Here is a 15,012-nt window from a genome sequence, read left to right as displayed (position 1 = left end):
GAGAGAGAGAGAGAGAGAGAGTCTGTGTGTGTGTGTGTGTGTGTGTGTGTGTGTGTGTGTGTGTGTGTGTGTGTGTGTGCGAGAGAGAGAGAGTGTGTGTGTGTGTGTGTGTGAGTGTGTGAGAAAGTGTGTGTGTGTGTGTGTGTGTGTGTGTGTGTGTGTGTGTGTGTGTGTGTGTGCGAGAGAGAGAGAGAGAGAGAGAGAGAGAGAGAGAGAGAGAGTGTGTGTGTGTGTGTGTGAGTGTGTGAGAGAGTGTGTGTGTGTGTGTGTGTGTGTGTGTGTGTGTGTGTGTGTGCGAGAGAGAGAGAAAGAGAGTGTGTGTGTGTGTGTGTGAGTGTGTGAGAGAGTGTGTGTGTGTGTGTGTGTGTGTGTGTGTGTGTGTGTGTGTGTGTGTGTGTGTGTGTGTGTGTGTGCGAGAGAGAGAGAAAGAGAGAGAGAGAGAGTGTGTGTGTGTGTGTGTGAGTGTGTGAGAGAGTGTGTGTGTGTGTGTGTGTTTCTCTTCTCACCTCTTTGTCACTTGAGAGCTGATGATAAAGTTTTTGATCAAAGTCCATCTGAGCAGAGACCAAAAAATCCTCCTCATTCTTAAACTCACTGAAAGACAATTTCTGCAGAGAAACAGGACAAAGTGAAAGAGTGAGTTTAGGAGTTTAGTGTGTGTGTGTGTGTGTGTGTGTGTGTGTGTGTGTGTGTGTGTGTTTACCTCTGTGTATTGTTGGTCATTAGGGAACATGATGAGTGCCCTCACTGTAAAATGTATAATTTTCCCAACATCCAGATTGAAAGACTGACACGTGAACTTTACAACCTGCCCGACTGTACAGTCCTGCAGAACATCCTATAATAACAGTGTGAGGAATGCCATAGCAACAGAAAGTTTAGGTCCATCCTGTGTTAGATCTGATCTTCTGAGATAATCTCTAGAACTTCAATTGAACCCATTTTTAACAAATTCATTTGATAGGAGATGAAAGACACAAATGTCCCACAATCCACAGCACAGTTCTGTTTACAAACCAGCCATGAAGTCCACAGCACTTTCTGTAGACCTCCATGATCACTGTATGTTAGATTTGAAACAATTCTAAAGTAAATAAACCACAACTTACATCATGCACCGGAGTTTTATTACAGGCCGTAACTTCCTGTAAGAAAATAAAGTTAGTTTGATCTACAGCTGATGATGACATGCTAAAGACAATAATAATCCTATAATCAACTATTAACTGGGTGGATGGAGTTCTGCTTGTGAATGACTGGTGGAGTCAAGTCTTTATTGTAGTTTCAACCATATACAGTGCAGAACACAGTGAAACAAAACAATGTTTCTCCAGGACCAAGTTGCTCTATCAAACAACATAAATTAACAACAGGAACACAGAAGTACACATAATTCTAAACTAACAACACAAAATGCACATGTGCAAAATTTGGTGCAAAAAAAAAAAAAGACAACAAACAAGGCCCAAATGATGAGGTGTGTGTGTGATCAGCATAATGCTGGTGGCTTTATGCATGCTTTGCTTCTCTGATGGCCCGGGACCACTGTTCTTTGGGCCGCCTTGTCCTGAATACTGAGTTTCAGGTCTTCAGGAGTACAGACATCTCTCCAGTTAACCATGTTTTTTGTTTGGGGCTAAAGATGTTCTTGGAGAAGGTGACATCAATGCACTTGCTGATGTAGCCGGTCACTGATGTGGACTCATCCAAGTCGGTGAAGTCGCTGTTGGTTTCGGCCTACCTAAACATGTCCCACTCAGTACATTTAAACCAGCCTTGAAGAGCAGAGTGGCTGCTGCTGGCCAGGTTCTCACCTGCTTCCGAACTGAATGCCTGTTGATCAGCATAACAAATATGTGGTCTGAGTAGCCAAGGTGCGGGCGGGGCTTCACCCGGTACACACCAGGGATGTTTGTGTAAACAACATCCAGCATGTTTACCTCTCTGGTTGCAAAGTATAAATTATTATGAAATTTAGAGAGCACAGTTCTGAGATTTGCATTATTTAAATCTCTGGCAACAATAAGCATTCCGTCAGGGTGTTTGTTCTGCAATTCACTTATGGTCCCGTAGAGTACACAGAGCGCCTCCTTAGCATTAGCACTAGGTGGATTGTACACTCAGGACAAAAATGGTGGTGAATTCCAAGTGTAAATAAAAAGTCTACATCTCACAGTCTGCCACTGCGAGTCTTACGGCACAGAGCTGCATTTCTGTCAGCACAAAACGCTGTCAAAAACGACAAAATAAAAACAAAGACGCAGCAGTGTCTGTAGTCACACCGAGTAGCTTGCTGTAGTCTAATGTAGTCCAATATATTTCCCAAAGAGCAGACATTTGCTAGCAGGATGGATGGTAGGGCAGGCCAGATAGGGTTTAGCTTACAGCCTTGCACTAGCCTCCTATCGGTTTCCATGCTTCCGCTTCCTTGTGCAACACGCCGAGCTCTGGAGGCCTGGTCCTTGAAGCAAGCCGAGGTAGCGTAGCTTCTGCAGGTCATCATTAATGATGATGTTGGGGTTATTTCTATATTTCTGGAGAGACTGTCGATGGTACACACGAACACCAATTGCTCCAATGTCCATATGTTGCACCAGACGGCTACAACATAAAAATAGCACCATTTTTTACTGCTGCGCCATCATTTTGGATCACTCCATCATTTGCTCCAGCTGCTTCCTCTATAATTTGGAGATACACAGTTGGCCACAAAATCAAAAATCAACTGTAGAAAGCATCAGCAGCAACTGGATCTGGAAAAGCCAATCATCCAGCAGGGCAGATAAATAGAGAAACAGCAGCATCACTGGTTGAAAATTTATGTCACAAGTGGCTATTGTCAGCCAGTACTTCTGGGTCACTTCTGGTCTTCTCTGTTCCTTGCATTCGAGAGTCTGTTCTCACCAGTTTCCTGTATGTGCTACTCTTCAGCTGACCCTACTTGTTTCTTGTTTTCTAAGTCTTCCTAGCTCACATTGCTCTGTTTTATTGGTATTGAATTTTGGACCGTGTCATCAAAGATACCTCTCACCCCAACCATGGACTATACAGTAGCTCGCACTGGCTTTTCATAATACATGGACACCAGAGACAGCTGTGTTCATGTATATGACCACCAGATGATGTTAAGGTACAGAAATCCTGCAACCACTAATCTGCATGATGATGTAATTAACAACCTTCGTGACCTCGGCTTGCTGTGACCTCGGCCAAAAAAACCAGTCCCCCAGCCCTCAGGGTGTCACCTGATGCCAGTGGCCAGGAGAGGGGACTCAAGAAACGGAAGCATGGTAAGCGGGTGGGAGTCAATGCTAGGCTAAATGCTAACCCTAGTTGGCCGGCTCTCCCGTCCATTCTTCTTTCAAATGTCTACTCCCTGTACAATAAATTGGATTACTTCCGACTCCAGCGGACGACGCAGCAAGAGTGCAGAGATTGCTGCATCTTTGTTTTTACGGAGACGCGGCTCAGCGACAGAGTTCCGGAAGCCGCCATCCAGCTAATGCTAAGGAGGCACTGTGTGAACTCTATGGAGATATTAGCGACCTGCAGAATGCTCACCCCAACGGATTTGTATTATCCCCAGAGATTTCAACCATGCAAATCTCAGGACTGTGCTCCCTAAACTCTATCAGCATGTGGACTTTGCAACGTGAGAAGCGAACACGCTATTATGTAATATTAAAAAAAAAACTTATCTCGGCTACTCAGACCACATCTCTGTTATGCTAATTCCAGCATACAAACTGCTCGTCAGAAGCTCTAAACCGGTTCTGAAAACAGGTGAAAACCTGGCCAGCAGGAGGCACCTCTGCTTTTCAGGACTGTTTTGAGTGCACTGACTGGGACACCAATGGCAATTCCCTCAACTTTTAGGAATACACATCATCAGTGACCAGCTACATCAGCAAATGTGTTGATGACGTGACCATCTCCAAGACCATCACTACATGCTCCAAACAGAAGCCGTGGATGAACGCAAAAGTGCGTGCGCTGCTGAAACACAGAGACTCCGCCTTCAGAGCAGGGGACAAGATGGCCTTAAGCACAGCAAGGGCCAAACTGTCCCATGCCATCTGAGAGGCGAAGCGCGCACACGCAAAGAAAATCCTTTCAGGATTGCAGAGACACTCCACCATTCACCTTCACTGTTGTTTTCTGTAAAGCTGCTTTGAGACAATGTCTGTTGTGAAAAGCGCTATACAAATAAACTTGACTTGACTTGACTTGACTTGACACTCGGTGCATGTGGCAGGGCATCCAGGTGATCTACAAGACAACTTCACCTGTTTGTGACCATAAGCCTCCCTCCCAGATACACTGAACGACTTCGTCGGACTATGCCCGGTTCGAGGTGCAGAACAAAATTACGGTGAGGAAGACCACCCCTCCTCCCAATGACCAGGTGCTCTGTCTAACCACACCTGAAGTGAGGAAAATTCTATGCAGTGTTAACGCACAGAAGTCTGCTGGACCGGACAACATTCCTTGTAGAGTGCTCAGGGAATGTGCGGAACAACTAGTGAATGTTTTTACCTGCATCTTCAACATCTCCCTGAGCAGCAACGTTGTTCCTACATGCCTTAAGACAATGGCCATATTCTTTGTTCCGAAGAAGTCTACAGTCACCTGCCTCGAAGACTATTGTCCGATTGCACTCACACCCATAGTGATTAAGTGCTTCAAGAGGCTCGTCATGGGGCACATCATGTATGATCAAACTCTTGATGTCACCCAAATGAGGATGGGTTCCCCTTTTGAGTCTGGTTCCTCTCAAGGTTTCTTCCTCATTACATCTAAGGGAGTTTTTCCTTGCCACAGTCACCACGGCTGCTCATCAGGGATAAATGCACACCGTTCACCTTGACTGTTGATTTCTGTAAAGCTGCTTTGAGAAAATGTCTGTTGTGAAAAGCGCTATAGAAATAAACTTGACTTGACATCAAGACCCAGCTTCCACCCTTACTGGACCCCAATGCAGTTTGTCATCTGGCCCTCAACCACCTGGACAACAAGGACACGTTTGTACGAATGCTGTTTATAGACTTCAGCTCAGCTTTTAACACAATCATTCCTTAGCATCTGATAAGCTGAGCCTGCTGGGCCTGAACACCTCCCTCTGCAACTGGATCCTGAACTTCCTGACTGGGAGACCTTAGTCAGTCCGGATCGGAAACAGCATCCCCCCCCCATCCTAACCACTTTCTACAGAGGGCCATTGAGAGCATCTTGAGCAGCTGCATCACTGCTTGGTTTGGGAACTGCATCGTCTCAGATCGCAAGACCCTACAGCGGATAGTGAGGACAGCTGAGAAGATCATCAGACTCTCTCTTCCCTCTATTATGCACATTTACACCACACGCTGCATCTGCAGACAGATGCTGTTGTTAAATGTAGCACCAGGGTTCCGGAGAAACATTGTTTCGTTTTTACTGTGTACTGTGTACCACTGTGTATAGTAAAAATGACAATAAAAAGCCTCTTGACTTGACTCTTGACTTGCAAAGGCAACAGCATTGTGAACGACCACACACACCCCTCACACACACACCTCACACAAACACCCCTCACACACACCCCTCACACACAGACACACCCACCTTATTTTGTGTTATGTGTATTGTCCCACACTGTCGTGTGTTGTCCTTCTGTATTGTTTGTCTGTCTGTCTGTCCTGTTTTTTGTCTGCACTGTTTGCACTTATTTGCACTGGACTCACTTTATGTAGCTCAGGTTGTGTGTTGTAGCTCTATGTTGTTTAGTGTAGCACCAGGGTTCTGGAAGAACTTTGTCTCATTTTCACTGTGTACTGTGCACATTAATCACCCTCAACCCTCTACATATGGACCTCATACCTTATTTATCTACTGTTATCTATAGTAAATAGGCCATTTATGTACTTCTGGTTAGATGCCTACTGCATTTCATTGGCTCTGTGCATGTACCCTGCACAATGACAATAAAGTTGAATCTAATCTAATATTACTTAAAGGAGTTAACTGAGAGTCACCTGAAGTCAAGTCAAGTGAAGTCAAGAGGCTTTTATTGTCATTTCTATTTACTATACACAGTAAAACACACCTTTGTTGCCCCGTAAATGTTTTGGAGACGTGTTGCATAAAATTTCCTGAGTTTCAACATTTGATTTTTCTGTGTTCCATTGTGAATAAAATATGGATTCATGAGATTTGCAAATCATTGCATTTTGTTTTTATTTACATTTTAAATTGGAATTGGGGATGTAGATTTCAAAATAATCCAGAACAACACTAATAGAACATTAGAGTAGCATTATTCCATTCAGAAAAAGCATCATCATTATCATCATAGTAATTTATTATTGTTAAAATAAATATGTACCTGTGACACGGTGATGCTGTGATTGTAGAGACGATAGAAGTTTACTGGAGTCTTGCACGGCATCCAGAAACCTATTACTACAGGTAGATCTTTTAGTCCCAGATTACTCACCTACACACACACACACACACACACACACACACACACACACACACACACACACACACACACACACACACACAGATTTCAAATAAAAACATTTCCATAATGTAGATTAGTTACATCAGAGTAGTCCATGGGGCTGTATTTGTATATTTTGTGGAGTTTGAGCTACAGATCTGCTCACTGTGGAACACAATCAGAATGGAAATGTAGGACTGATTAAGATTATGTGGAGCTCATGCAAAAATGTAAAAAAAAACCCTGAAGCATACCTTCTACCAAATGAAAGCATCTGCTGCTCAGCTAATCCAGCCTACTGCTCACTTTTGTACATCGCTCTGGATAAGGGCGTCTGCTAAATGCCGCAAATGTAAATGTAAATGTACTGCTGCTCCCTCCAATATGCATTTATTAATTATTGAGGATATTTTTTTGTTATTGTGTTGAGTTGTTATTTTAAACAATAATCCTGCCTGAATAATGGGGTGCTTGGCTACAGCAATGTCAGAAAGCAACCTTAATTTTTTACAACCTTTACAACCTAAATTCTAATATTTGATCCATGAAATTGTATTACAGTTTTTACCAATTGCTTACACACAAAATCTTTTCATGTCACACGATTTTTTAAACCTCTCACTCAAAGTGAAAACTACATGCCAAATCTTCAAAACCATAAGCTATTTCTCAGCCTTTTACTCAATTGCATAAAACACTTTTTTCAAAACACTACACACAATTCTCTACCTAAAACACAAAGATCTATCAGAAAGTAACTTGCTTTCCTTTTCCAAACACAACCAATCAAAATGCTACACTTAGTCACCAGGTCACACCGACACATCTGCAAACACTAATTGCTTAATTGATCACTAACCAATCACTGCCTTACTTTACAGTAGTGTAGATAGGCCTATAAATAGGTCAAAGATCAGATTACCTGTTTTGAACAATGGATGCTAACAATGAACAGAGAGCAAGAGGAGGATGAGGATGAGGAGGAGGAAGAGGAAGGGGAAAGGGGAAGAGAAAGAGGAAGAAGAGGACGAGGGCAAATAAGAGAAGGAAGGAGAGCCATCTCTGATGAGATTAGGGCAACACTTGTTGATCATGTAATCAACCATGGTTTGACTGTGAGAGAGGCTGGACTGAGAGTGCAGCCCAACTTGAGTCGTCCATAATTCGAACCTTCAGAAATGAGATCAGGTATGCAACTATGTAATGACTATTTTAGCATTATAGTAATGTACTGTAAAATACATATGGCTGCATAGTATTGCATAAACATTTGTAACTCTAAGCCCTCCATTTACCACACTGCATTGAATGAATATGGTTGGTTATCATGCTGTACTACATTTTTTTGTAAATGGCTCACAGTTCCTATGCTGGACACATACTGTGTTTGAATTCTGTACAAGAGACTGCAATTATAAATATGGTTTTGGCCAACAATGCAATTAGGATTTGAAAGATAAGCAAGCATATCTTGAGTAATGACACCATATTCAACAACATCAATGCTGTAAGCCTGTCGACCATACAACGCATCCTCCAACGACACCAAGTGACGATGAAACAACTTTACAAGGTGCCATTTGAGAGAGGACCCCACTCAAAACGGGGTCCTCCATCACAATGCCACACTGGGTCCATACAACACCAGCCATATGCTCACTTTTCTAGATGCAATTCACACAATGCTTGTCCCTGATCCAGATCAGGCGCCTGCTAGGTTTGTGGTTCTATGGGACAATGTTAGTTTTCACCGGGCTGTTCTGGTCCAAAACTGGTTTGCCACTGATCCACAATTTGTAGTTTTGTACCTACCCCCATATTCACCTTTTCTAAATCCCATAGAGGAATTCTTCTCAGCCTGGCGCTGGAAAGTGTATGATCGCCAACCCTTGGGGATGTGGACGAAGTATTGTGGCCAGACCCAGCTCGGAGAAGAGATGAAGCTTCGCACTGGGGACTGCACACCCCCTCCCCCCTGCCAATTCCTGGACCGGGACCCCACACACAATTTACTGTATTCTACTGTAAGGAATATACCTTTGGTTTTTGTTTATTGTTTTGTTGTATGCTAATGTAATGTATACAACAGTAATTTTTGGCCTAATACATATTTTCTGTTTCTACATTGCATTGGCGTTCCCGGTGTACTTGTTCCCCCTCTCAGCAGGTTACTTTCACTGTAGAACATTGTATTGAAATGTAGATATAAGCCTATGAAAGACCAAAAGAGCTTTAGATTTAGAACAGCAGTGTTTACATGGTATATCCAGAAATGTATTATTATGAAAGAGGTGTTTGCCATTTGATGCAAATGCTTTCATTCTGACACGTGTTTAAGGCATTTTGAATGCAGTGTTGCATTTTGAAGGAGATGTATTGGAAGATCTATTCCAAGATGGCGGCATGTATGGTCTGATGTGTGTTTGTCCTCTTATCTATATTCATTTGTTTGCTTTTATGCTCATATATGGAGTAAAATATTTAGCAGATTCTATGATTGAGCTCTTTGGTTTTTAGATAAAATAATTTTTATTGGATTATGGACTACTTTGCTGCAGAAAAGCTTCCATCTCCAGGCTCTACTTGGATCCTGAGGCCCTGTTAGCCTCTCTAGCTACCATCTCTAGGCTCCAGGCCCTAGCAGCCCAGTTTCCATCTTCAGGCTTTATTTGGATCCTGAGGCTTTGTTAGCCTCTCCAGGCCCTAGCAGCCCAGCTACCATCTCTAGGCTCCAGGCCCTATAGCCCAGCTACCGTCTCTAGGCTCTGTTTGGATCCTGAGGCTCTGCTAGCCTTTCTAGGCTCTACTTGGATCTTTCCAGGCCCTGTCAGCTCATCCTGGTTTTGCTAACATCTTCTGCTAACATGGCTTTTCTCTTAATGCTGCTTTGTTCATTGTTTGTACAGAATCTAAGATCAAGTGATTTATACTGGGTGAGTACATCTTACAACATTTGTGGCTCTTTGGACATAGCCTATGGATTTAACTGTTCAGCCTTTATGCATTCCCCTCAAATGCCAAAAGAGTTGGCAGAGTACTTAAATGCAGCCTGGTTGCTACCCAGGGATATTCTTCAGCTTCAAAATCTTTTGATCTTAAATGACTATTTTGCATTTGATGGCAGACATTACTGGGACTCTCATTTTAAAAACTCTACAGATTTTTTATATACTGATGGTAAACAGAGATGGTTAATATTTTTATTGCTGCTTTTATCTGGCAATGTGCAGCCAAATCCAGGCCCTGAGTTGCAGTGTATTCCATTGCCATCTGATGTGAAATCCATGTCTGGTTTAAGTGTAATTCACCTTAATGTTCGCAGTTTGTTACCCAAAATGGATCTGCTTAGAATTTGGGTGAATTTAACAGATGCAGATATTGTTGTGCTATCTGAAACCTGGCTGACAAAATCAATCACTGATATGGATATTGGAATGGGTGGGTATAACGTGTTTCGTGCTGACAGACCAAGGAAGGGTGGTGGGGTTGCTATTTATGGCAAATCTAAATTTAATGTGAAGTTATTCTATTCAGAATCAATCGGTAAGCAGCTGGAATTTTTGGCAGTGAAGGTGGAGTTGGCCAAGGGCCCTTATGTTACTGTTGTTGGGTGTTATAGGCCTCCTTCTGCCCTGAGTACTGCATTTCAGACTCTTATTCAACTCTTATCCAGATTGGACTACTCCGAAATTATTTTAGCAGGTGATCTAAACTGGGACTGGCTGAAACCTTGTTCAGATGAATTTAAGTCATTTTGTGATTCTGTCAATTTTACACAGTTAATCAATTCTCCCACTTGTTTAAATCTTAAGTGCCATGACAAATCCACCTTAATTGATTTAATTTTGACTAATGTCCCACACAAATTTTCTGCTGTTGGTGTTTTTTGCAATGACCTAAGTGACCACTGTGTTGTTGCTGCTGTAAGGAATACTAAGATGCCTAAATGTAAACCTCGCGTAATATGTAAAAGGAATCTCAAAAAATTTAATGAACAGGGCTTTTGCCATGATTTGTTTAATTGTGATTGGAGTAGAATAGATCTGATTCCCGATGTGGAGTCAGCCTGGATCTTTTTCCGGGATAGTTTTTTGCAAGTAATAAATAGACACGCCCCACTAAAGAGATTCAGAGTTAAGGGGCGGGACAATCCCTGGTTTTCCTCTGAGCTTGGAGATATTCTTCATGACCGCAATTTAGCTTGGGCCAAAGCAAGAAAAACGGGCTCTTCGTCTGATTGGCTTGTTTTTAGGCAGTTAAGAAATAAATGTTCTTCTTTTATTAAAAAAGCAAAATCTGACTTTTATCTGTCAGCCACTACTAATACCTTAAATGAACCCAGAAAATTTTGGAAGGCTATAAAATTACTTTCTTTAAACAAAGATAGTATTAATGTTCCTTCTTTTATTATGAAAGAATCTGTAGTAGTTCATGACAAGCTGGAGATATTGAACCATTTTAATGAGCATTTTATTCAGTCTGGTTCTTTGTTTGACACTGCTTGTCCTTACACTGTGACATCTTGTAGAGATGTACCAGTCTCTACAAGTGTCTTCAATCTCACTCCATTCTTAGTGGCTGACGTTCAAAAAGCCCTAAAAAGGCTGGCTCCTGAAAAACCTCCAGGACCTGATCTTATAGAGCCCTACTTCTTAAAAATAGCTGCGGATTGTGTAGCACAGCCTCTAACGTACCTTTTTAATCTTACTTTAGAGAGCAATACTATTCCCAAAATATGGAAATCTGCATTTGTTTGTCCATTATTGAAAGGGGGTGACCCGTCAAATTTAAATAATTACAGGCCAATTTCTAATTTGTCTGTTTTGGCCAAAACGCTTGAATCCCTGCTGAGTGATCAGATGAAAGATTTCTTGCATGTACAGGACATTTTATCCCCAGTTCAGTCAGGTTTTAGAAAAAAACATAGTACTATCACAACTGCAATGAAGGTGATAAATGACATCTCTGTTGCTCGTGACAAGAAGCAGCACTGTGCATCACTTTTTATTGATTTGTCAAAAGCTTTTGACACGGTTGATCATGATGTTTTAAAGATTAGGCTTCTTAATTCGGGGTTTTCAGAGAATACTGTCTCTTGGTTCTCAAACTATCTCAAACACCCAGTGCATTAAGTATGATGGTGTTCAATCTGGTATTTTACCAATCCTTAAAGGGGTTCCACAAGGCTCTGTGTTAGGCCCTCTTTTATTTACTATTTATATAAATAACCTTAGTCAGCATGTGTCTGATGCAAACTTTCATTTTTATGCAGATGACAGTTATTTACTGTTGTGCACCTTCTCTTAAACAAGCCATTGCACATTTACAGAATGCCTTCACTGTGGTCCAAAACACGTTGCTACAGCTGAAACTTGTGCTCAATGCAGAAAAAAACAAATGTATGATCTTCACGGGCCCTCGGAATAGACCACTGAATGTTCCCTCAGTGATTACTCTTGACGGACGTGAAATACAGACTGTTACAACTTATAAGTATCTTGGTATTGTTTTATGATTGCCTATCATTTAAGCCTCATGTTCACTGTCTAGTGAGAAAGCTGAGGCTAAAATTGGGTTTTTACTTTCGAAATAAGCTGTGTTTTTCTTTTAATGTCAAAAAAAGGGTTAGTGGCATCCACTTTTTTATCTGTGCTGGACTATGGTGATATATTATATATGCATTCATCTGCTCAATGCCTTCAAATGATTGACGCAGCCTATCATGCATCGCTAAGATTTATCACTAATTGTAAAGCTCGCAGCCACCACTGTGAGCTGTACTCTCGTGTAGGGTGGTCTGCTCTGGCCACACGGCGGCTTTGTCATTGGTACACATTTATATATAAGGCTATTCTTGGTGTGCTTCCATCCTATTTATGTTCACTTATGAAAAAAAGTGCTGGTCATTACTCTCTCCGTTCTCAGGCTGTTGTCTTGCTTTCTGTCCCACATGTCAGTACTGAGCTGGGTAAAAAGGCCTTTGTTTATTCTGCTCCCTTTACATGGAATTTGCTGCAGAACAACTTAAAACTTAGTGAATTGATTCCTTTGAGTGTTTTTAAGTTAAGAATGAGATCTTTTGAGTTGGACTCCCTCACATGTCAATGTTTTTAATTGAGATTTCATTGTAAGTGCATAATTGGCTTTCAAACTGTTTCTATTAATTTATTTGTCTTTATTTTCATGTTTTTTGTGTGTCTTTGTACGTATGTAATGATGTGATGTAATTCAGCTGCCTATCTTGGCCAGGTCTCCATTGCAAAAGAGATTTTTAATCTCAATGGGCTTCTCCTGGTTAAATAAAGGATAAATAAATAAAAAAAAAATGTGAGCTATTTTGCATTTTGTGTGTGCAGTTTTGAGAATTGTGTGTAGAGTTTTGAAAAAAGGAGACTTGGTTTTAAAAACGTGTGTAAGCAATTGGTAAAAACTGTAATTTAATTTGTAGTGTTTCTCTCAGCTGCACTTCTTCCAGTATGTGTATGTGGATGTTCGATTTTATGTCCAATCAGATTCCAGCCTCTATGTGCTGCCATGTCACTCTAATCTGGGCCTTCTGGCCTTTTTACCATAGTCTCCTGAAGAAAAAGCTCTGTTTCTATAACTAATCAAATTTCAAATTGTATATATGTGTATTTCAAACTCCATATGTGAAATGTGTGTGTGTGTGGTGTAGTAAATGTGTGTGTGTGTGTGTGTGCTGTGCTGTGCTCAGTGAAGAGATCACCTTTATCATAAGGAATTTTCACAGAGAAATATATGAGTTGTGTTTTTCTCCTTGGTAAGCTCTGACTTGGGCCCTTTGAGGTCACATGGTGAGGTAGAGATCCTGGTTATGAGCTGAAGCTAATAGGTAGAGGTGGTCTCTCTGGGTTTGCTGATAGTCATTAGGAAGATGGAGAAGCTACGGCTAGAGGTGAAGTATAAATGGTGGCATAATCATCAATAAAATATACTTGAGGTCCTTGGCATATGTTAGGAATGTCTTAACCAGCACAATAAATGGGTGGTTCAGGAGGAGCTCCCAGACATGATGATATGGAGGTAATTGAGGAAAACCACAACAACTAATCCTCTCGATTGGGTCCAGTTCTGTGTGGAACTGGTGGCACCTAAAATTAGACACATGCAATACTTTTCCCTGACAAACTGCTGATCTCTTGGCAGAAAAAAAGGGCGGAGTCAGCTGCAGGTTAGTTTTACTGAAAGCTGATGGTTGACGTCAAGTGATGGTGTGTCAATGGAAGGTAAAGCTGGAGAAAGGGAGTGGAAGCATCTGTGAGAAATCTGGCCTGATTGTGTGTTTCAGTGAGCAGCAGCAACCCACCCATGGAAGTGTTGCACTCACCTTATACACAACACTGAGAGTTTTTGGTCCTTTATCTTCCAGAGAGAAATTCAGATACGTTACTGAAAGCTCAGGAACACTGAGAGAGAAAGAGAGAGAGAGAGAGAGAGTAATTGTAACACTGATGGTGTGTGTGTGTGTGTGTGTGTGTGTGTGTGTGTGTGTGTGTGTGTGGTAATTACTTACGGGCTGATGGCTACATCTACACTGAACTGCACAGGCAGAGTTTTCATCACTGTGGTGGTGCTGATATTTCCATTATTATCACTGTAAATGCACAAGCAACAGCTCAACATGCTAACAAACTGACTGTGTGTGTGTGTGTGTGTGTGTGTGTGTGTGTGTTTACCTGCTGGCCACGAGTTTCATCTGCATGCTCTTATTCCACTTGTGAGAGCGAGAGATGCGGAACACACCCTCAAACTCGGCCTACAGCACACATTAGAATGATTATAATACACAGTGTGTTTCTGTGGATTACACACACACACACACACACACAGACACACACACACCTGCATTTGTCAGAGTTGTATATACCATACACACTGTGTGTTGTGTTCTGCTGTGCTTGTGTGTGTATTTGTAAGAGCTCTGCATGTTCCTCACAGGAATTCCACCAAGGTGCTAAATATTCCTGTGCAGCACTTCTGCACCCCATGGTTGTGGATATTGCAAGAGCATATGTTCATGATGCAAGGCAGTAAAATCCCACATGCCTGGCCTCTAATGGTTGTTGCAGCATTGCCTGACTTTCTTCTGGAATCCAGAAGTGGAAAAAAGCGGGAAACGACAAGGTGAGCCAGTTTGGTCTATGTGCTGAACATTTCTTCTGCATGTCAACCAAAGATAGGACCAGGGAGCAACACCTGTTGTCAAAGGAAAATCCTATTTCCCACCTCAAAGTTTCTGACACTGCCTTCACTCATCCTGAGTCTGAACAGATGCAACATTTCACCCTGCACCTTCATTATTCATTACACCACAAACCAATTTTTCACTACCTCTGAGTCCTCCTTGTCTGTCTTCCAGCTGCCACAACCACAAGTCACTACAGTAGTGGAGAACATGGGAGTGAACATGAACCTAGCTCCTTCTACACTACATCCACCACAAGCATCCTCAGGCTTCTTCCCCTTTAGGCTCCTTTTGGTAGAGGGCACCACACTCTCTTAAAATACAT

General features: G+C 41.9%; 1 protein-coding gene across 1 annotated transcript in view; it reads right to left on the bottom strand.

Annotated features, from left to right (window-relative positions):
* Window positions 1-13,213: 13,213 nt before the first annotated feature.
* LOC310715333 (integrin alpha-M-like) overlaps window positions 13,214-15,012 on the bottom strand; it is a 35,270-nt gene continuing 33,471 nt past the window's right edge. Inside the window, exons 22-25 of the mRNA XM_083521699.1 lie at window positions 14,179-14,258; window positions 14,016-14,096; window positions 13,830-13,908; window positions 13,214-13,734 (exon numbers count right to left, since the gene is read on the bottom strand). Coding sequence (XP_083377825.1) covers window positions 13,681-13,734; window positions 13,830-13,908; window positions 14,016-14,096; window positions 14,179-14,258 — 294 coding nt within the window. The 3' untranslated portion in view covers window positions 13,214-13,680. The remainder of the gene's footprint in view (window positions 13,735-13,829; window positions 13,909-14,015; window positions 14,097-14,178; window positions 14,259-15,012) is intronic.

The sequence above is a fragment of the Silurus aristotelis genome, assembly GCF_946808225.1.
Source record: "Silurus aristotelis genome assembly, chromosome: 20".
Taxonomy (NCBI): Eukaryota; Metazoa; Chordata; class Actinopteri; order Siluriformes; family Siluridae; genus Silurus; species Silurus aristotelis.
This window is presented reverse-complemented; position numbering and strand designations above follow the sequence as displayed.